The 23,143-nt window shown below is 36.2% G+C and overlaps 2 protein-coding genes across 3 annotated transcripts; one reads left to right on the forward strand and one right to left on the reverse strand.

Moving 5' to 3' along the window:
• Positions 1-631: 631 nt before the first annotated feature.
• Positions 632-13,093, forward strand: LOC135632036 (pentatricopeptide repeat-containing protein At1g10910, chloroplastic-like). Its single transcript, XM_065140331.1, has 11 exons — positions 632-933; positions 2,883-2,967; positions 3,933-4,196; positions 4,309-4,611; positions 5,810-5,914; positions 6,274-6,373; positions 7,927-8,246; positions 9,444-9,620; positions 9,703-9,831; positions 12,315-12,555; positions 12,868-13,093. The coding sequence occupies exons 1-10, from the start codon at positions 632-634 to the stop codon at positions 12,543-12,545; spliced, it is 2,016 nt and encodes a 671-aa protein (XP_064996403.1). The 3' UTR covers positions 12,546-12,555; positions 12,868-13,093.
• A 485-nt stretch (positions 13,094-13,578) lies between these two features.
• LOC103978779 (uncharacterized) lies at positions 13,579-18,860 on the reverse strand. Of its 2 annotated transcripts, none has more exons than XM_009394706.3 (10): positions 18,611-18,860; positions 18,404-18,484; positions 18,093-18,142; positions 16,942-17,019; positions 15,058-15,115; positions 14,936-14,985; positions 14,361-14,469; positions 14,209-14,270; positions 14,035-14,084; positions 13,579-13,840 (listed from the first exon to the last, which is right to left on the reverse strand). In XM_009394706.3, the coding sequence occupies exons 1-9, from the start codon at positions 18,692-18,694 to the stop codon at positions 14,045-14,047; spliced, it is 612 nt and encodes a 203-aa protein (XP_009392981.2). In that variant the 5' UTR covers positions 18,695-18,860; the 3' UTR covers positions 13,579-13,840; positions 14,035-14,044. The 2 variants fall into 2 exon arrangements, with proteins under 2 accessions (XP_009392981.2, XP_064996418.1); XM_065140346.1 differs by having other exon boundaries at positions 13,658-13,835.
• Positions 18,861-23,143: the final 4,283 nt, after the last annotated feature.

Below are 23,143 nucleotides of genomic sequence, written 5' to 3' on the forward strand. Positions count from 1 at the left end.
ATGAAATTAGTATTTTTCTATGAGAATTTAAATGCTTAAAAAACTCTGGAACATGTTATGTTGTGAAGAGAAATAAGCACAAAGATGCACTAATTTAGGGTAAAAGAAAAAAACGAGCACTAGATCACAATATTCAAATGAAACATTTTAGAATATGCATTCGGCCCAATAAATCATTCAAATGAAAACCTGCAAATCTTCCTAATATAAGCTGTATCATAGTATAATTCAACAACTTTTTATGATGTAAATCTTGCTCTTCCAATGCACTATAAATTCCAATGAGCGATCCAAATTATTGTAAACTTAATTTGGGTCAAAGCAACATCATACTAATAAGAAGAGGAATTGGTGGTTTTCGTTCTACATAATGTAACATTTCCAATTCAATTCAGTGAGATAAGACTTGAATTAATTCATATGTTTAATAAAAAAATAAATAAATCAGTTATCATATTAAATAAATTCATACTTCATATATAAAAATATATTGATCATTATTACTGCTTTGGTGGGCCGAGTCAGTGGTCGGCCCATATAGATTACTTTGCATTGGGCCGACGGAATAGCACAAGCCCAGTGCTACAATAACGATGAGGAGCGGCCGTAGAAAACAAACAAGATTACGCGCATGGAGGTCTCCGCAGTTTCCCTCTGCTCCGCCTCCGCCTTCGCCCTCGTCTCTCTCCCTCCTCGTCCCTGTCTTCCACAGCCTCTCTCCGGCCGTTTCGTAAAGAAGAGCCGTAACAATGTCTGCCGGTTGTTCGCCCTCTCCAAAACCCTCCAACAATCCCACGTCTCCGCCTCCTCCACCTCCTCTTCTTCGGTCTCCCCTTCGCCGGTCACTGCGAAGCCCTCTTTCGACTCTCCCGCTAGACGGGCCGCGGTCGCCGAGGTCAAAGCATCTCCCGACCCGGTTTCGGTCCTCCCCAGGTGCTTTTCCTCGTCCGTTCCCTCTGTTACAAGATAGGGGTCTTGATGTTTCGGGTTAGGAGCTGTATTTTGATATTGGAAAATTGTTTCTTCTCGCTGTCAAGAAATTGGAATCTTGTCTCGAGTGGCTTCATAGGGTTCTTGATTCTTGTCTGGGGCTAGAACGGAGGTGTATTGCAGGGCAAAGACAAATTGTTGGATGTATGGTGGTTATGCTACATAATTGCGAAGAGTAACTAGTAGAAAAATCCTCTCGTTTGATGAGATTGCAAACTGGCATTGGTTTGTGTGTCCTCCGTCATTGGAGAATGAGGGCGAGGCCAAGAACTAGCATGACAACGGGTGGGGCAGGGAAGGTATTAAGAACTATAATACCACTCTGATCCACATTTAAAAACTGACCCTAATGGTTCTTTTCTATTGCAACACAATGTGAATAAATTATGAAAGAAATATATTTTCCCAATTTAGTAGGGAAAATTATTTAGATGAATTTTTAGGGTGATTTTTTCATGGTGTGGGTTGGTCAAGGATGGTTAAGAAATATCATACCTATCCTGACCTAGTTTTGTTTATGAAAATTGTATGCCTCTGCCCAGTCAAAGTTAGTCAGATGTAACTCTATCTGCCATTTCGATTTTTTTTTTTTTTTTGACAAAAAAATGTTGGAACTTCACCCTGTACTTAGGCAATGATATTCCAACCTGACACCATTGGGCTGGTGTGCCACAGTTCCAGTTGAAATTGTTTTTCCATTCTCATCCTTAATTTCTTGTTATCTGTATATTTTAAAGTTATGAATCTAATTATTTTGTGGCCTCTTTTTTGAAAAGCATACATCATGCTATTCTCTTATTTATTGCCTAATTGGTTCATCTGAGATAAAAAGCTGGACCTGGTAATTTCCTCTGAATTTTCCATTTGAACCATTTTATAGCACCACTGAATTTCATTTTCTTTCCCTTCTCATAAATTTTATTCATAATTTGGTAACTGATTATTCAATTGTTCTTTATAAGCTATTTCTAGTAGTACTTTGCTCTTGGAAGTTTGCCATCAGGTTATCATTTGCTTAAAACAACGTTTGCAATACCGAATGATACCGGCCGTATCGGGCGGTATGTACCGGTCCGCTAACGGACCGGTACACGGATCGTCCGCTACCGAACGGTACCATCGATTGAGGCCATTATCGTTGACGGTGACCGAGAGAGAAGAAAGAGGGAGTTGATGATGATCGAGGGAGAAGGTTAAAGAAGAGGCAGAAGGTGAAGAAAGAAATAGGAAAAAAAAAAGGAGAACCTAAGATTGGCGCCGCTCTCCTGACTCCTCGTCTGCGGCGACTTCTCATCCGCACGCGGGGAGAAGAGTATTGGCGTCGTGGGGCGGAGAGAGGCGATGCCTCAGCGAAAATTTTCTTTTTTTTCTGCGATGTCGCTCAAGAAGAGAGGTGGCGTTGCCTCGGCGACGTCGCCTTGTGTGGGGAGAAGAGAGGTATACCGAGCGGTTTACCTCTCTTATATATATATATACACACACACACACATACTGAGCAGTATATTGAAATATACCGTTTGGTATACAGTACCGTAACGTACCATACCGAGAAAATCTTAAAATTCCAGTACGGTACGAAATTTCAATCCTTGGCTTAAAATACAAATTCCCCTATGCTTTCCCATTTTATTTTCCTTGTTTCTTTTCTTTTCATTTTTGAAAGTTTCTGTACTTGAATCAATGTTGAGATCTAGTGTACAGAATACTATTCCTGATATTCTACACCTGTATGGTGTGATTTGAAATACGCCATGTTGATGACATTCTAGCATTGCAAGACTTTTATTATCATCCTTGGTAAACCTAATCCGCTTCAAATTTTTCTATGGTCCACATTTGACACTAATTGGATATTATCGATTTTGTATCATGTTTGTATTCATTGTATGCAGAGTTGAGGGAGTTTTGCAAGTTCAAGATTACAATAATCTTATACGCTATTTTGGGGAGTCAAGAAGATGGAATGAAATTTCTCAGGTTACTTAAATATCTTTCTTGTCTCATATAAGTTGAAATTAGTAATTATTATCTTGTTTATGTAATTATGTTTTATATGTTTGTAGCATTTCTTATTAAATCTGTTTTGCTTCATTTTTAGATATTGTTTCCTTGTGTTTTATTTATAGCTAAAAGAGTATAATGTTTCTGTTGCATGAGTAAGTTTTTTAGTGCATATGCAGCAACTATACAACTGTTCACAGTAACACCAAGTTCTCTCTTAAGACTATCCGCATGTTCACAAAACATGAAATTTCAAGGGAAATCAGAGAGCATAACAGAACAGTAATGGTTTAATGAATGATGTTTTGTGCCTTTTGTGCCCAGGCTAAATATTTCTAGGCAGCAGAATATGACATCCTGAGCTTTATAATTCTTAAGCAGCCACATCTTTTCAGTTGAGCAGTCACATCAAGTTCTGTATTAAGACCATCTGTGTGTTCATAAAACACAAAACTTCAAGAGAAGTATTTCTTTTTTACGCAAATTAGAGAACATATCATAAAAGTGAAAATAGTTATAGTTTAACATATAAAGTTTTGTGCCTAGGCTAAATATTTCTAGGCTGCAGAATCTTTTCTGCAGTGAAAAAAAGCTTCAGATTATGGTAAATACAACTGGAAATTGTTCTATAGATAAGTCAGCATCTTTGTTGTCATGTTATGGCTTATTTACAGCTGTGAGGGCCCTTTTTCTAGATTAAGTGGATAAGCTTTTCTTACTAATTAGTGATTATCCAGGCCATAGCTATTCAATATACACGCTATCTTGATTTTCTTTTCTACCAATAAAACGTTACTAATTCAGATGTGCTTAATGAATAAATGACATATTATTTGACGTATTCGTCACGCAGAGCATTCTGCGAAGCAGCTCTTTGAAAAAAATTGTTACAGTGTTCAGTTGAGGAGAAAGCTAAGGTCATTTTCTCTGTGATTGTGCAGCTTTTTGACTGGATGCAGAGACATGGGAAGCTCAACTTTGCATCTTATAGCAGTTTTATCAAATATATGGGTATAAGTCGCAGTCCTATCAAAGCGCTAAAAGTCTATGATAGTATTCCAGATAAATCGATGAAAATTAATGTCTCTGTTTGTAACTCTATTCTTGGTTGTATGGTGACGAATGGAAGATTCGAGAGCAGTATGAGGTTGTTTGAGCAAATGAAAGACGATGGTCTAATACCGGATTTGGTCACTTATAGTACTGTATGATACCCTAACTCTTATTCTACTGCTAGCGTTATTCATTCTTTTAGAAGTTTTGTGAGTGATTATGGCAAGTCTTGCTTTGTTGAACTTGTTTTCCTGTTTATTCTAGCTTTTATCAGGTTGGATTAAAGTGAAGAATGGTTACTCTAAGGCAATGCAATTGGTCCAGGAGCTTCGGAGTAAAGGTTTGCACATGGACAGTGTCATATATGGCTCTCTTCTGGCTATTTGTGCTTCAAACAATTTATGTGAAGAAGCAGAGATGTATTTTCAGCAGATGAAAAATGAAGGCCATCCTCCTAATGTATTTCATTACAATTCTTTGCTCAATGCATACTCAGTTGATGGGAATTATATGAAGGCTGAGAAATTGGTGAATGATATGAAATCTTCTGGATTAGTGCCCAATAAGGTTTCTTTTCATCATTGTTTATCTATTTCATGTCCTAGTGTCACTAAGTTTATGATCTGTATTCCTTGCATTGCTGTCATGGAAAGCTTCTTCTTCTTGTTCTCTTTCAGAAGTTTATGACCTGATGAAAAATGATGTTTTAGCACTACTCATGATTTACCAAGAAAGCATCTTTCAGTTATTTAAGTATCCACTCTATCATAATTAAAGCCATACTTCCAGGCCTTTTAAAGAATTAGGTTGTGCTGGTGAATTCTTTTTCGCTAGTAGATATGAGCTAATGAGAACTGACTAAGTTATAATTGACGTACCTATTTAGTCATTTGTCTATTGAACTTCTCTGATTGGAGGCAAGATTACTTTTTATCTCTTCTTGTGAAAAACCATATTCACATTTAGAGTTGGAGACAAGATTACATTTTATCTCTTCTTGTGAAAAACCATATTCACATTTAGAGTTGGAGGCAAGATCACATTTTATCTCTTCTTGTGAAAAACCATATTAACATTTAGAGTTGAACTTTGTATCCCTAGTACCATAAAAGTGCACCCACTGCAGAGATAAATGATCACAATGAAATGTATGCTTTATTCATCCTTTGTCATCCATCATTGTTTCTTTAGAGAGTATTTCTAGCAGTTCCAAATGGCCCTTCTTAACTTTCAGAGTCCTCGTCCAGACCTAAGCTGTATCCATCCTTGATCCATCAGTCGTAAGCATGCCATCAGTTTTTTTTAACTATTATCACGTATTACCATCAGTGTGTTTCTACTTAAGTAGTCCAAACATTTGTCATCTGCATGTGCTAAATGATCCATGGTTTGTGTTTAAAAAATAAGATTCCTGCTGTTACATCCAAGTATCAGCAAATTTTTGTATTCCCTCATTTTTTTATAACTCTTATCTGATTTAGATTTATGGTTAAGGTGCTAAAAGCTGGAAGAAATTTAGCACAATATATTCGAACTTTTTATTTGTTAGCATTTTGTCTTGTTTTGATTCTTGCAGATAGCCTTTTGCTTTAGAAAATTCGTAATGTTAGGCCTAATGATTATATATGGCAATTTCTAATGACTGCTATGAATTTCGTGAAAATTAACGCAAACCATTTAGTAATTGCATCCCATATATATTTCTTGTTAATCATGAACTTGTCAATTTTTTTCATCGTAATCCTGACCATGTGCAAAATTTTAGGTTATTATGACTACCTTTTTGAAGGTCTATGCTAGAGGTCATCTATTTGAGAAATCAGAGGAACTCTTATCTGAGTTAGAGGCTTTGGGATATGCTGAGGATGAGGTAGGTATTACCTACATAGTTGCCAATGCATGAATTATATAAAATTTGCAATTTTTCCTTTATGATTCTATCATATGCCAAAATTTATCCTGTTTGCAAAGATTTAAATGTCTCTCTTTCAAAACTCTTATAGGATGAACAGTAAAGGCAATTAAACTCCTAATGCCTTTTAACTTTTAAGGGCACTACTTGCCCAGATTAACTTTTAGGGGCACTACTTTGCGACCTACATGGATCAGACAAAATTGGTGGCTTTTGTGTTTTTATGCCAGTAATTTGCTTGCATATGTTGTTCTGTATTATTCAAAATTTAATTATATAACGATCTTTGTCCTCATGAAATGTAAGCATTCTTGCAGATGCCATATTGCATAATCATGGACAATCTTGCCAAGGCAGGACATTTATCTGAAGCGAAGAGAATATTTGCCCGGATGAAGGAAAGAGATGTAAAATCTGGTATGCTGACTTGATATGTTAGAAAAAATAATAATAATTTGATGGAAACAGGCTTCCAATCATATGAAGTCTTGCACTTTCCTAGTTACATTCGCAAACAGCACTATTCAATTTGTAAATCGAAATCACAAGATGTTTTAGGTAACAAGACAACCCGCCTTTGACAAAAATTAACTAATTGAAAAAGGTAAACGAAACAAATACATTATGAAGATAATAGATAATACATTTTAAAAGATACAGCAGCAACAACAACAAACCATAATGCTTTAACTACCTTTGGTCAGCAATGCATTGAAAAGATTTAATGAGATAATGGAAGATGATTGGTATTGTTAGACAGTAGCAATTATATCCTTTCATGCTTTCTACATCTTAAAGGTTTTCATCTGGGATCTTCCTGCATTTGAAGTAATGTTGTTTTGGCTCATCCTGCATCACTTGTAGATTCCGTGAGTTATCCTCTATGTTGCAAATCATAATGATTCCACTCAAAACATTATCCTTTTTTTAACAGTTCATTAAGTACTTTTCACAAGAATTTATGGTTATGCTTGGATTGGTCATGGCATTCATATCAGCTAAAAATTAAGTTCTATCACTGAGAAAAAGGTTTATGTAGGTACATTATCCTCTACAATTGAAATGTTGAAAGTGGGGAATGGTTTGAATTAGCAACCATAAGGTATTGGTTCTATGTTTTATGTGATAGTGGAGGGAGTATTAGTTCTATGTTTTTTGAGATTAAGTAGTACCCTTGGGGCCTTGACCACATATGAGTTAGCAGCTGTGCTGGACATTTCATATATTTGTTTCTGCTGAGACGGTAGGTCCAATACAACAAATATTGTGAAACATATTTAGAGTGGTATAATCTTCAAGATACCAGATATTAAGGTACTGCTTCATGCCCCATGTCAGCTCAGGGTACAGGTGTAAAGCACATCCATGTAGATGGACTTCCATACTGCCTTGTTTTGCAGTGTACCATTCCTTTTGGTTCAATGGGCATGAACTTGTTTCAAGCAGTGTCTTAAGTCACCATTGGGGCAGCCCTCTTGTTTGTCTCCTCGCTGCTTTTATTACATCTCTCATATTTCAGCTCCTTTTCTCTTCGACGGCTCATAAATTCCAAGGCGCCTGGAAGGCAACTATGTCTAGGTTAATCCTAATCTTTACATATTCCAGATTATTTTGGATTTTGGATCACACTTAGTAGTGCTAGATCTTCCATCCATGTAACCACTTACTGATTCTGGTTGGAAATAACAAGGGGACGCAACTTTCTTATATAGACAATGTCCCTCCTATAACTAATATGAAATTTGTAATTTCAAAAGCTACTTGATGCACTATATAGTTTTCATGTGAATTGTATGACAACTATCTCTCAGGAGATTTATGTAATTCAGGTTCTTAGTTAAATATTTTTGTCAGTCAATGTGGAATTGTTTGGAACAATGGCTTCCTGTTGTTGCAGTTGATAATCTTGTTAGCATTTTCAATCTGCAAATTTCATTGTTCATAATTTGATATAAATCCTATTTCTGCAGATGGGTATTCCTATAGCGTCATGATTTCAGCATTATGTCGAAGTGGTTTATTAAAGGAAGCAAAACAACTTGCAAAGGATTTTGAAGCAAAATATGATAGATATGATTTGGTAATGCTTAATACACTGTTAAGGGCTTACTGCAATTCAGGAGATATGGAAAGTGTAATGCAGATGTTGAAAAAATTGGATGAATTGTCAATATCTCCAGATTGGAACACATTTCACATCCTCATTAAGTATTTTTGTAGAGAAAAGTTGTATCACCTCGCATACCGAACTACTGAAGACATGTATGGTAAAGGCCATCAACTAAATGAGGTAAGTTATGTCAGATTTGTTTGCCCTGTTAATGTAACTGTGATCTTTCTCTGTGAAGTCTATTCTATACATAACCATTACAGATTGAACTCATTCATAAATTTTACTTCAAAATGATGCATGGATGATAACTGATAAGTCATAAGTGTATGGTAACATGTAAAAGGTGTTTTTTCATTAAATGGAAGCATTGGCATCAAATGGTGTAAATATGAGTAATATTGGCTGCATTTAAGTGGATTTGGAGGAAACACTGACAGCAATTGAAAGCATATCATAGGTTTTTTTTTTTAAGTTTTAATTTCTGTTGGGGAATCATAATATCCCAAAGCTATGAAATACATGTGTCCAGTAGGATTTATTTTTGAGCTTCTTTGGTTTTAACACAATCTCTACATAAGTCTGCATCTTTTTGTTTTTTCGGTCTGAAATGATCACTACAGGAAATAGAGTCCATACATCTGAAATGGTGATAATGGAAATTTAGGTCCTTGTGTATGAAGTGGTGATGAACTATTGTGGTGCTGCTATAGGGAAGACCTTTCCCTAAAAAAATCCAAATGTGCACTTTTTAATAAGGTATCACCATGAAGGTACCTCCCACCACTAGTATTCAAGCCATATCATGGTTGTCCGGGGATATGGCTCTACAGACTGAGTAAATTCTTGAAATCAGAGACTTACAAATTCAAGTATTTATCCAAATAAATCTTAAATATCTTTTAAAAAGTTTTATCATAGTAATTTTTTCTCATATATGGGTAATTAAATGGACAAAGTTTCAAGTCATTTCAAGCTTTGTTCACTAGTGAAGGTTACTGCATTAAATCCATCTACTTCAGTATTAGACCTGAATTTCTTTCTCTCCTTGACATTAACTATGAAATATCTTTATGCCCTTCAAATTTTAAAGACAATTAGGAAAGTTCGGTCAGATTTTATAATTTTTCATCCTTTTAATTTTGGGTGGCTGGTTATCCATTATATGTCAAGAAATACCAAAAAGAAATTATGGATACCAGTATTAACTATTAACGTGTATCAATTCATTGATGTTCTTGAACAAATGGAATACAATGAATGTCACCCTAGTTCTCTTTTATCTCTAGTTTCAATGTAAGATTATAAAGTATTATATTTCAATGTTTCTGCTATAGAAATCTTTGTACCTTATCTAATGACTGATACTGTTTGTAGGAGCTTTGTTCTTCCCTAATTTTACAATTAGGACAATCAGGCTTTCCGTCAGAGGCATTTTCTATTTATAACATGTTAAGATACAGTAAGAGAACATTGTGTAAGTCTCTTCATGAGAGAATAGTTGACATCTTAGTGGCAGCAGGGCTTCTGAAAGATGCCTATATAGTTGTGAAGGTATGACCATCTTGCATTTTGGTGTACATATATTTTGTTTTGAGCTCCTCTTGCATTAAGTTTACTGTTTCCAATTGAATAGGATAATACACCACTATTATCCGAGAAATGTTTGGAGAGATTTGCTATTTCATTTATGAAATCTGGCAATATAAACTTGATAAATGATGTTCTGAAAGCACTTCATCTTTCAAGTTACCAAATCGGTCCGGTATGATTTCTCACTGAACCCCTCCATTTTATTTATTTATTTATTTATTTTATTGTGATCTTAATGTTCTTGAGATAGTTTATAACTATGTATCCTTAAATCCATTTCAGAAAGATGGAATGCTTGCTTGTTTTGTCTAATTAATGCGTAATCTTTGAGTCACCTGACCGTAGATTAGCTACATTGACTAAACTAACTATATGGACCTTTATATTCTCCAAAATTTCAACTTTTGTCTTTTGTAATTTGTATAACTCCCATGTTCTCTTTTTTAAATACAGGATGGTCTAATAAAATTTTAGAACAGGTTGGTTAACTTTTTTGTAAATTTTCCTTCTAAAATTTTGTTCTGGCAGCACTTGAATCCTCGGATATAGTATCATCCCAGCACTAGCCAATACCACCTTCTGACAGAAACTTCTGTTACTTTAACCAACAACATGCTACTGTGGCCCCGTCCCTTCTTTAAAAGTGTTCAAAATATATGGGATTTTTAGTTTTTGAAGAATGGGGATACTTTTGTTGATATATGGGCTAAAGTTTGCTATGTAACTCTCTACCCAAGTTATAAGTTGAAGATGACTCAAAGCTGTCAACATCTTCATTTGTGTTATGAGAGACTACACTTGCAAGCTGTTTTGACATTACATTGACTTAGATGCCCATGCAAGTTGAAATTTGAATGTAAAGCTTAAAAGAGCAGAAATGACATAATGAAAAAAGAGGTTATATTTGCACAACTACATCAGATATTTTTTAATGTTGGAGGAACTACATCCTTGAGCTGTTAAAGACACATTAATATTGGCATTATTTTCAAACATTATGATGTGTGAATATGATGATTCAAAGAAATGAAGTTAGAGAAGTAGAAGGATTTGGACCAAAACAATATAGAAGAGATTTTCTCAAGTTGGTGATCGTAAAGTAGGTTTAGCTCAAATATGCATCTTTGTGCATGTCGTAATTATATAAATTAAGAATAGATGTATTATCTTAAAGTTTCTAAGATAATTGGGCTAGTATCATTATTCAATAATAAAAATTCAATTAGGAAGCTACAGTGTTGAAGACTTGAAACAGTCAACTGTGGTAGCAATGTTCATCACTACCACAGTTGAGACTCATTATAGTTGATGTCCAAACTCCAAAGTGTGTTGTACAAGTGCCTTTTGTGATGTGCGAGCTTGTGTACTAGTAGCAGAACTCTTGGGCACGGATTCTGCTATGGTTGCTAGCATGAGTACATCACCTGGTGTTTGTCAAGGCTTTTATGGACTATATTATATTGCAATGCAATGATACTGCAACATGAACTCACATAATTGGCGGGAACAGACACGAGTACGACATGCAGCTAGTTGTCATGCAGCATTAACAAGAGACATGTGGTCAACCTTAACCATTGAAATATGAATCTTGAGTAGGTGTCATATTTTGAATGCCTACACAAGGTACTAGTATGATATATAGGTTGTCGAAGAATTGCTGATATTGTGCTGCATGCTTCTCCCCTCACTCTTCATAAAATCATTCTAAAGTCTCCTCAGTTGTCTTACTTAGTACTTCTGATGCCCTTTTCCTTTCTCTGCATGTAAAGGGAAGACCATTGCTCATAATATTATGGTTGTGTCCTGTATGTAGCGATTGAACATAACTTCCTTTATTCATGACCTGTCAAGCAGCATTGAATGTGAGCATCAAAGTATGTGGCTGTATTGCTGTCTAAATGCTCAATTATCATCACTATTTATCCTCACCTTTGGATCATGGGGCACACCATGATTAAATGCTGTTTAAATGCTTCTTATGAATTAGCATGCTTTCTACCTTTTGCATGCTTATTTGTATCTCTGGATCCAGCAGTCCTCTATGCCAGACACCAGAAGCTGATGTGATCTTAGATTGTGTAAGTCTAGACGAGCCTACCATTAAAGTCTGGGCATCTTAAGTCACGTGGAAGCTATTTGATCAGTAAGGCCTATTAAGTTGGACCATATCGCTTCCCTGTAAGGTTGATCCAATTGACTTTGTGGAACTTCGAATTGGTTCGTTGATACTGATTGCAATAGCCACTTCAAACTTCTGTAGAGAGCCAACCAGAATCGAATCGATGTAGGTTGACTAAGCATAGAGTTCTTGCTTTAGATTTGTTGCTTGAGCCTGCATCACTTAATGGCAATTCTGCTGCTTTTGGCAGCTCATTGTTTGGTTCTTTTTTGTGAGTGCCTTTTCACTGAGGTGCAAGTCAGGCATAGCTTTTGTCGAATTATGTGGTTGAGTCTGCCTTTCTCTTATGTTCATTTATAAGTACTGTTTGCTGGCATAATGAAATTTTCTGTTGGATCCATTTCTCTCCCTTTGGTGACAAGCCTCAGATAATACATGTAAATTTGGTATAGACTTGTAGGTGATATACTGAATCCTTAACCTTTCATCTTGAGGAAGAGGAAAGGTAATAATCTTTCTACTTCGTTCTATAGGATATATTTCACATAGCTGTGTCGCGTTTTATTGCAAAACCTGGAAAGAAGGATCTGCTTTTGCAATTGCTTCAATGGATGTCAGGTCATGGTTACTGTGTAGACTCATCATCAAGAAACCTGCTCCTCAAGAATGCACATATATTTGGTCATAAGCAGATCATAACGGAAATATTATCGAAGCAATACGTGATGTCAAGGAAACCAGGAAGCCGGAATGCGAAGAAGTAATCCTGGAGGAGTGAGTACTATAATTTCTTTTATGCATGTTGAAAATGCTCACTTTAATTTTGTCTTTTGTTACCAAATGGTTATTGGTTTCAGTTATATTTTAAATAGTGGATCTGAATTGTTATGCTGCATGTGTTATAAATCATTAGCTCAGACTGTTGGTTATTTAATTGGAAGCTTACCAGCCACTTGCTAAGCCTGTGATAAACTTGTTATTGAGCATAAATAAGATGTCTGACAGTTTCCATATGTAAATTGGGATAGGGTTGCCGGTCGTGCTTACAATAACCAATCTAATAATAACAATAATCTTTTTGACCAGGTTTGTCATTTGTTGATCAACTGCTAGTGCTTTATCCGATGCCACGGGAAGAATACAGCTGGGGAATGCCTTGGTGAAAGATAGATGTGGGTAAAGTTCTCCCGAACGCATTACTAGTTGAAAAGTGGGATGCTCTTGCTCTTCTGCCGGTCGCACTCTGAAAACTCCAGCAGACACTGATGCCTCAATTTGATGCACTTTTAACAGGCTGCTGCGGATCGAAGCATATCCAATCCAATTTTACATCGAAGAAACCGATGAACATCGATATCGCCTATTGGAGGGACAGGGTGTCAGCCTGTCCTCTTTGTGCTGCTTGCTTGGCTGAAAAAGAATGACAGCCTCTTGCTTCCTCTTTGTGCTCCTCCAAGTGTAAATCTAGCTAGCTGTCTGTATTGTTCTTAATTTTCAAGGCCAGATGTACTCCCCTCGGTCAAGGTTTAAATTATTATTTTATAAATATTGTAAACTTATCTGAATTTTCAAGGCCAGATGTACTCCCCTCAGTCAAGGTTTTACAATTTTTAATTTTTAATGACATGATAATTATCCGATCAGAATGATTATGATAAAATATTTTTTAATTCTTAATGATATGTTAATAATCTGACCATGGTCCCATCTCTCAAAGCGGTTGGCACGTCATCGCATCTCACATGCTCTCTTTGGTGGGCAAAGAGCATCATCCCCGACTCCTTGTTGATGTGTTGGTTGGTTCAGCACAATGCACTTTTTATTGCCTGGCACATCGTATTTGATGATATGCTCTTACAACTGGGAGACCGTCCCAAATCGAACAACATCAGATATCGTTAGCGTTTAGTTTAGGTGTCCGTCCGTTAAACAACATCAACATGGCTAAACTATGTCCGCCGGGTTCATATAGGAAGGAGAGATGCATTCAAAAATACAGAGAAAACAACAAGGAGCAGCAGCAAAAGCAAACATTCCTCTACGCTTCTGTCACCCTGCACTGCACAATGTAAGCCGCAATGCAAGCCCACAAAGAACAACACATCAAAAAAATGTATTTTAGAAAACAAGGTTATATGTGCAACAGAATCAGAATTCTGGAGCCAAGAAAAAAAAATTTTCGTGCAACTGAAATCTAAATGTGAACAAGCTACTTCTGTGCTAGGAATTCTGGAGCATTCAAGAAAAGCTTACCTGTTAAGTTTCACTCCACATGTGAGAGAGACCCCGCATCAGCTCGAGTTCTGCAACATCGGCCAAAAGAACAGAAATTATTTGTTTCATGACCAACAAGTTTAAGTACACAAACCAATGATGTAAAACCACATGGTCAGGTACTAGTCAGACGCATCTTATCCCCAAACTTACTTGTGATCCGATGGATTGGGCGTAATTTCATAGACAATTGTCGCTACCACATCCCTTTTCAGCTGAAAAAGCATAATCCAGTGCAAATCAAGTTGCCGTAAGTGTACTCCCAACTTTACATTGAGAAAAACCCCCCCAAGAGACTTGCATACCTGAGTAGCTTCCCCTTTTAACCCGATGTAATATATCTGAGTGGTATCCCCACCAAAATTATCAGGAAAATGCAGAGTAAGATTTCCCACACCCTGAAATCTTGAGTATCTGATTAATTTATCAACACCACATGACACCAGGTAAGTTAACAGTTATATTATGTTAAGATTTCATGTCTACTACTAGACATTAAAATATAATAAAACTGTTAAGAACATCACTTATTATCTGTTTCCCATAAATGGCTCTAAATCGATTACTTATTCTACGGCATGAAGGGTGCAAATTTTGTACATTCTAAGCAAAAGCTATTATATATCATGACAAATTCTTTCTAACTTGGCCAACCATCACAGAACCAACATGTGACCTGCTCTCTTTCTTGTATCATTTTTCTGCAATCACACCGGGTGCATTTTCTGCATTATATGAATAACATTGCAAGCATACAGCCAATCTATGAATCACCAAAATTTAATCAAAACTCTCTTTTGTAATTACAAACTTATTAAAAAAACTAAATTCTAGTTATATAACTTAGATCAAGAGAATTGATGAAACCAAAAATTATTACCTTGTTTGATACTCCAAGAGTCCTTGCAAATTCTCATTCAAGTCCCATTCCTTTATAAGAGTAAGAAATGTTTAATGTTTTAAAGACTTCATCGATTAATCCAAAGTTAACAAACATAATACCTGAACAGGCTGCATGTTTTGAGCATCAGAAAAGTCGATACCATCACGGTTTATGAACCTGTCAGAAGTTCGGCAATTTTAGTAAGTTCAAAGAATACTTCTACCAGTTTCAGGCAATAAGAAACTTTGGTGTCTTCGAGGGCTAGCACTTTTGACAACACCAGAAGCCTATGTTACTTGCCATTTGGCCTCGCTCTTGTTTATTTTTTATAGTAGCTTCCTGCATGACAGGTAGCTGGTAATTGCCAATTACCATGGAGTCCCACTAAGTCTTTCAGGCAGTGTGGAGATGAATGCAACCCTCTTGATGTTACTGCTAGTTTTGTAGCAATTAGTCATTAATCCTCTTGCATGTTCGGCAAACAAGGTATCAACAGAAATATAAAAATGACCCTCATCTGCACGACAATGTCTATATCTGCATCTTGCAGCACCTTCTTCTTATATTAGTAAGCTCTGGTATTCAATGGTGCAGTATCTTCTTAAGCACAATTTGGGAAATGAAAGTCTCATCAGTAATGGACAAGTGAATTTACTCTGTATTTTAAGTATTTAAGTAATTTACGCAATATTTAAGTATTCACTGCTTTTTTGTACTTCAAGTGATCACAGATTATACAATATTCCTCTATGGAAAAATTCTAGAACTGTGCTTTTTCTGATTCATAAATGTTGGCCCAGATTTTGTATTCTTTATACTCTTCCTACTTCTCACAACATAACCTACTAGATGAGTCAGATCTTACAGAGAATGGAGAAACATATGTGGACAAAAAAATAATGCAACTCAACTATTGCCAACAGGAAGATGATGATGGTACAAACATCGTCATGTCTCATTACTCTATAATATTCAATATTGTTATTGGTAACTAATAGGGGCTTGTGTTGCACATGATATGGACTTAAAAGAGTTGATTGCTAGGAACAATATAAGTTCAAAAATACATCGATCCAAGATAGAGATAATAAGCTCTGCAGTAACAAGATAAGCATTATTGACCAAGCCAGAAAGTGAAATAGATGTGTAAAAGGTACTGAAGAAAATCAGAAGTTTGTTAAACTACCTATAAATCATGCTTGGATAAGTCACATTTATCACCATCTAGAGCTTAAAAAGAACTTGGTTCCTCACATAGGGACTTTTCATCTTTTTTCAATTCACATATACGCATACATAAACTTAATAATTGAAGTTACTGTCAAAATTGAACCATGATTGCAAGCATGAAGAGACAACATCCTATTTAGCTGCAATTATCAGAGACCTTATACACTGATATAATGATGCATACGCTGACAGCATCAGAACCCTGACATCTGTGGTAATGAGAAACAAATTTACTGTTAGAATTAGCTTAGTTCCAGTTGAAATTTTTTTAATAAAACTGCAAGCACATAGGTAGGTGGACAAAGAACATGATTCATCCACTTTGACATGGCTGCACCCAGAATCTAAATCATCCAGATCTATTGACCTGTTTTAGAGTTAGTAAAAGCAATAGGAATTGTGTAATATATAGTATAAGTAACGTGCATAGTATTGGACAAAAAAGGTTGGATTTGAAAATTTCAACCCAGCCATTTCTTTTATTTTTTCTGCAGAATGTAATCCATTTTCAAGAGAAAAAAAAGCATGCTGTCTCATTGGAATCGATACGATCATAGGTAATTTCCCATGAAACACTATTTTAACTGACAAAAATGCCTTGCAATTATAAAAAAGACAACGCCTTATGTGCCAATGATGATCTGAATGGTGAAACATATACGTATACCTTTATTTAAAAATCAGATGAAAAGAGCCTCTAAAACTCGGTAAGATTTCATTAAGATAAATTAAAAGGCAAACATGTAAAATTTTCATCATGAGGAGAATCATACGCTCGCATCTTTGAAGGACTTGTTCCTCCAGAACCACCAACAACGGAGATGCTCTTGATCTTGACATCTGATGTAAACCTACATTCACAAATAGCAACCAAATGAACAAACAAACACAAAAAGGCAAAAACCAAAAATTCACTCCTATAAATTGACACATAAGCATGCATGCAAGTATATCTGAGTAAGATTGCTATAATTTTGAGCATAACCATAGCTCAAAAAGTATTAGCTTGAATGTAGAAGGTTACAAAAAAAAGGGAATATGGGAAGGCAAATAAAAATAAAAATAAAAAGTTTAAGAACAAGGACAGTAAATATGCTTCCATAGAAGCAGTTGCAACATTTGTCTGAGGAAAAACAGAAACTTGCTCTCAAAGAGGGTCCAAGACCACTTATGAAGAGCTTATTTAGCTGCTTCTGTAAAAGAACACCAAAATCAATATCCGCGATTCCGCATACTATTTTGGTTATGCATTTCTTCATATGAGAACCAAAAATTCACAGCATTTCAAAAAGACATACTATTGTTGAATCAGTAATCATCATGATAATATCGAGGAGCACTGTCGTGCCAAGCACTTCAAAGAATTTCCATGGATTATGCATATTGGTAGGTGATCACAATGTTCCTTCTAAGTAAAAAACATAACTATATGCTTAATGTCATTGTTTAATGCACCGTCATGGAATCAAGCTCAAAACATCATAGGATGTCCATGTTAAGGATTCATCTTGAGTCTCGGGGTTTAAAATGCTCAAATTGTCAAGTCATCACAACCGATCAGAAAATTAAAGATCAACAACTGATATAAGCAGAACTTCTTGGATGCTGCATCTCCAAATACTAGTAAAATTATTTGAATACGATATAAGCATCCGATGGCATTTGACATGAAACTGAAAGCAACTCAAGCAATGCCTCAAATTTTGCAGATTGCGAAGATTGTTTCTCGGATATAGATGCATCATAGTTTCCTTTCAAGTTCCACTAAAGCTGATTACACAAAGAGAAACATGGGACCATTGAAGAAAAATTACCATTTCTACCTACAAAACACCATTGCAAAAACGCTAGATGATGAACGAAGTAATAAGAGGTAATGTTCCTTTAGCACCTTAGGAACTAGAAGAGCGGAATGACTACTTACGGTATGAAAACAAGCAATTCAGGATCACCATCATTGCTTTCGAGGAGGCCCTGCCACATCAAGAAATGATCATAAAAAGTTTGCTCAAGACATGCCGATCCTCAATGAGAGAACAATCATTCTCGCTTCTGAGACACAAAGAACCGTGTAATTTGCCCAAGGAAAGAACACACGGAACCAACATCTTTCACCAGCAACACAAAGCAACATGCGAGAACAACATCTTTGGGCGAAGCATTAACAGAAGTAGCATCAAGACAGCCAAGCGGGGGAGGAAAAGAAAATTCGAGTGAAAGAAATGCGATACAGACCTCGGAAGTATCTAATCGACGATTCCAGGGCTTGAAAACCGATTTGACGCTTCCAGCGACTGCTTCATTTAGGGCCGAAACCTGCAAATGCAAATAAGAAACCCTGGATTCTCGGTGCCACAACAAAGAACGAAACCCTAGTTCAAGAAAATAAGAGAAATTTTCGGGGGTTTCGGGGGGAGGGCGAGCTCAGATGCCATCGACTACCTTGGAAAGATCGATGTGGGTGTGGAGCGACCAATCCGCGGAGCAGTTGTGATCCTCGCAGCTGTGATCATGCAAGCAAGACATTGCAGCTGGTTGCGATCCTCCCTTCCTCCCACTCACTCTATATATACCGATCTTGAAACAGGGAAGGAAAGGGGTCGAAGAACCCAGAGACAGGCGAAAGGCAGGCGGAGAGATGGCTGCGCTGGTGGGAAGTGCACCGTCCAGTTGTCCTCAGGAAGACGACAACGGTGTGCGCTGTTCTGTATAGCGACTATAGTTACGACAAAATTCAGAAAGACTGACGTGGCACACGCTCGCCTTTCGGGCCGTAAGAGCACTTCACGACACGATATGGCCCTCGGAGGCCTGGTTCCCCTGGCTCGGACCAACCCGGGAAGCCGATGACGACACGAAGCGCTCCTTCTTTTGCCTCGGTGTCCCCGAGGCCCAATGGCTCGGCCCCGCGGGACCACTTGCCTGTCTGGGAACGGGCATTTCGGCGTCCCGTCCGTTCAAATGAAAGCTTGACCATACCAAGTCCCGAACATATCGCTGGCGACTTACGTCACGATTCGATCCAATTGGACTGGCGTGGCGCACATCTAGCGGCGGGATCCTGATCAGTGGGCTCCTTGATGTGCCGCCCTGCCTGCCGGCACGTAAGTCGCGGTTTGGTAAGACAAGCACTTCACGACACGATTCGGTAAGTATCTCATAAATTTGCTCCTAATTATGCAAACGAAACCATATTAAATTGATAAATGACATTAATCCAACCAATGGAAGTTAATCACTGCTCGCTCCTCTATACGGTGGACTTTGGACAGGGCCACGGACAATCTGATGTTGAATATTTTTTGATTGAAACAATGAAGTTAATCAATTAATCATTTCTCACAAGAATTTATAAAAAACAAGTTCTCCAACTTTTTTAGGAGCTGAGAGCATCCTAAGAGAAAATATCTAACTACCTAAAGCATAAACTATAACAAGTAAAGCATAAACTATAACTATTGGGAAAATCTGGACCCTAGTACATTCTCCGATGAATATCACAAGAAAGCTTTAAAAGCTCGATGCAATCTAGGTAAGCGAGAACTTCTAATAGTTGAAAGCCTCAACAAAAAATGGGTGAAAGCGTATTTGTGCTTGTCAAGTCATCACTCGGTTGAGCGGACACAAGTTTGAATTCAACTAGTATGTGATAAATCTCTTAAAGCATCTCTAGGTCAAAGGGTAACACTACTGAGTCCAAGTCAAAGGACTCCATCGTAGGCGATGGAGCCACAACACGAGATGGATTTGCCCCCACATGGGGCGCATCCTCTATCGATGTGGTTGACTCGACTCCTTTTGAGACTAAAGTTTCTATTGTCTATACCAATGATAGTGATGAGGTCGGTGACATATTCGAGTACAAAGTGTTAGAGGATGAGGTTGAGAATGACATTGTAGACATTTAGAAGTTATGATTGCTGTGAAGCCCTAAGGTTGTTCGTAAATGTTCTAGTTGTTAGATAAGATGAGGAATATTTGAGGTAGTAAAAGACTATTTATTGAGGTCAAAGATGATCCTTCATCTAGTTAGTCACATATTCGACTCCTGAGCGTCTTAAAGAGAGTGGGACATGCAATATCATCCGACGTGACCCAAAACATGCGATGCAATCCTTACAACTTAATGGTTGTTTAGATCATTAGAGAAATTATGTCAAATCTATTATAATCTACACAAAAGGCCATGCGACAAGAAATTATTACGTCATGTTTTCCTACAACCATGAGCGAGCTTTGCATATGATCGGATGTCAGACCTTTAGTGTCCATTTAGATCTTCTTGCCCATCGAAGGAAGAGGCACATATGGCACATACACTTGTTAGCTCTTTGTGCATTGTCATGCCTAATCTCTCCAACCCTTAGTGTCACCACATACAACCCTATTTGCTCTTTGTACATCTACGACACCTAGCCTCTCTAGCCCCTAGCATCATCACAACTTACCTTATCGACCTTTATGCATCATCGCGCCTAGTCTCTCCGACCTTGGTACTACTGTACATAGTCCTATCAACCCTCTATGTATCGCTGTGCTTAGCCTCTTTGGCCCTTGGCACCACAACAAGTAGCTCTATCGATTGTCTATACATTACCATGCTCGATTGTAATATCTTTATGCGCCACCATGCCCTATCAAGAATGTACCTAGTTAGGGTGCTTAGCCAACATGCTGCATCAACACTACCAAGTTAGGCAACCCGAGTCAGGCTTACCAAGTTGAGTTCATATAGGCTAGTAACCCAGATTAAACCTACAGAGTCAAATGGCATGAGTTAACTATTCCATCATCTCGTATACAAATTGTGGATATCAATTAGGTTATACTTTCCAACCAATTATTCGTAGTTCTCCTACACTATTAGCACCTTTTGTGGCACTTTAGATCATCATTCTCACCATTTGCCCAGTAAACACTCCCTTACTATGTGTCCAAGTTATTGGTTAATTTATGACAAAGCTAAATTAGTGGAACCACCCGATGACAACTCCAACTGATGACAATTTCAACCAATGTAATAAATGAATATAACAACCTGAGGTCGCAATTATAATAGCTTTTCACTAAGTAAACTGTGTAGCACCTTCTCTCAAGTAGCTACTATAAAAGGAATCACATTGGTACACCTAATATATAACATAAAAGAACGAATAAAATTCGATCTATCTAACTAGTCCAACTTACTTATCTTGAATACTGACTTAGTATCATATGGATATTATTAGGATTACCCCCTGATTTAGTTTTGTAGAGGTCGGACATCCAACTTTGTGAATTTTTATAAGATCGAATAAAGAAGGAACCATGTTAGATCCAAGTTGACATCTAGTTTGGATAATCCAAAATCAACTCTATTTACAGTGAATCAAATTCTCAAATTTATGGCAAAGATAACGACTCACTGAAATATTATTACACCTTAAATATTATTACACCTGAGAATCTAAAAAGTAATAAAATTAGATTCTTTATCTTTAGAACATAAAGCACATCCTCTATATGCATTGCTTTAATCTTCACTTTACCGGTATCAATGGCCTCTATCATATAGTTATCGCCCAAACTCAATTTACCAATTATCTTATTATTCAGTTAATCAAAATAATCCTTCTAAGAGCAAATATGAGTAACACAAGCAAAATTTAAAAATAAACTCTTTTGAAAAGATACATAGTTACCTTTAAAGATGGTAAGAACATCTTCATCATTGTCCATCACAATGGAGCACTTATGGATCTCTTTTTATTATTTTCTTTTTTCTTTTTAACAATTTCACATGATATGTCTATACATTTTACATCTATATCATTGAATATTATCAAGAAATCTGACTCTTGATCTTGATCTATGGTATTTTTTCACATTAGAAAATCATCCTCATCGATCTCCACCCTAGTAACTACTATCTCAGTATCCATATTCTCAAATTTATCTTTTTTTTCTTGTAGCATAAGACACTAAAACTTTTTCAATTTGTTCTAGAATTACTCTATCCTTCTCACACAATATATTTTCATAAAATTATCATAGGAGTCGGTAAGCAATATAAGAAGAAACAACATTTTATCTTCTTTATATTAACTTTCTTTAGTTGATCCAATATTATCTTGAATATGTTCATATGCTTTACAAGCCCCCTGTCTTCCTCCGTTTTCAACCTTTATAACTTTCATTTCAGATATAATTTATTAATTAAATATTTTATCAAATAAATATTTTTTAATATATCCTAAATAATGATGACAGAATCATCATCAATAATATTATTGATACATCATCAATGATGCAAAGACGAATAATACTCACTTATTTTACCTCAAGCTCCTCCCAATCTTCTTCGCTCATCTTTTTAAAAAATTAATCTACTCATCCTTTCAATATTTTTACTATATCTTGTTGAATGAGAAGATCCTTCACCTATCTTTGTCACAGGATAAAATTATTTCTTCTATCAAATTTTTCTATAATAAAGCCAACAAAAATAATTGATGATATCCTTATTAAATCTTTAATCATATGATTCTTTAGACTCTATATCATTTTGTTAGTGAGGGAGAGAAAAAAATAAAAAATAAAAAGAGAAATCCAGCATAGATTAATAATAAAAATTTAAAAAAAACCAATGTAAGATTAATTTAGTTCGACAAATCCTAAAATCAAATTCTTCGAGATTAATTATAGTACTTTGAGTTATTTTCACGACTCTTCTTGTTGATCTCTCACATAAATATAAAAAACTCTCGTTTTCATTAAATCTTAAAAATAAATATTAATTTATTAAAAAAATTAATTTAATTAAAATTTTATTAATTAATTTAAATATAATTAAGTCTCCTGAAAATATTTACTAATGGAGTATTTCCCAGCATGCCTAACCCAAGGGATTTTTTTAATAAATTAAGAAATTATTAATATTATTATATAAAAAAAAGGAAAGCACGGCGACCGAGAGCGTAGAACAAGTGGCACCGC

This window comes from Musa acuminata, chromosome BXJ1-3 (assembly GCF_036884655.1).
Source record: "Musa acuminata AAA Group cultivar baxijiao chromosome BXJ1-3, Cavendish_Baxijiao_AAA, whole genome shotgun sequence".
Lineage (NCBI taxonomy): Eukaryota > Viridiplantae > Streptophyta > Magnoliopsida > Zingiberales > Musaceae > Musa > Musa acuminata.

Excerpts from the sequence above, each read along its gene's own strand:
- LOC103978779 (XM_009394706.3), bottom strand. The coding sequence starts at position 18,694 with ATGTCTTGCTTGCATGATCACAGCTGCGAGGATCACAACTGCTCCGCG. Across the intron at positions 18,485-18,610 it reads CCCACATCGATCTTTCCAAG|GTTTCGGCCCTAAATGAAGC; the intron begins GTAGTCGATGGC and ends TTGCATTTGCAG. Across the intron at positions 14,470-14,935 it reads CTCTTGGAGTATCAAACAAG|ATACTCAAGATTTCAGGGTG; the intron begins GTAATAATTTTT and ends TAAATTAATCAG.
- LOC135632036 (XM_065140331.1), top strand. The coding sequence starts at position 632 with ATGGAGGTCTCCGCAGTTTCCCTCTGCTCCGCCTCCGCCTTCGCCCTC. Across the intron at positions 934-2,882 it reads CCGGTTTCGGTCCTCCCCAG|AGTTGAGGGAGTTTTGCAAG; the intron begins GTGCTTTTCCTC and ends CATTGTATGCAG. Across the intron at positions 4,612-5,809 it reads CTGGATTAGTGCCCAATAAG|GTTATTATGACTACCTTTTT; the intron begins GTTTCTTTTCAT and ends GCAAAATTTTAG.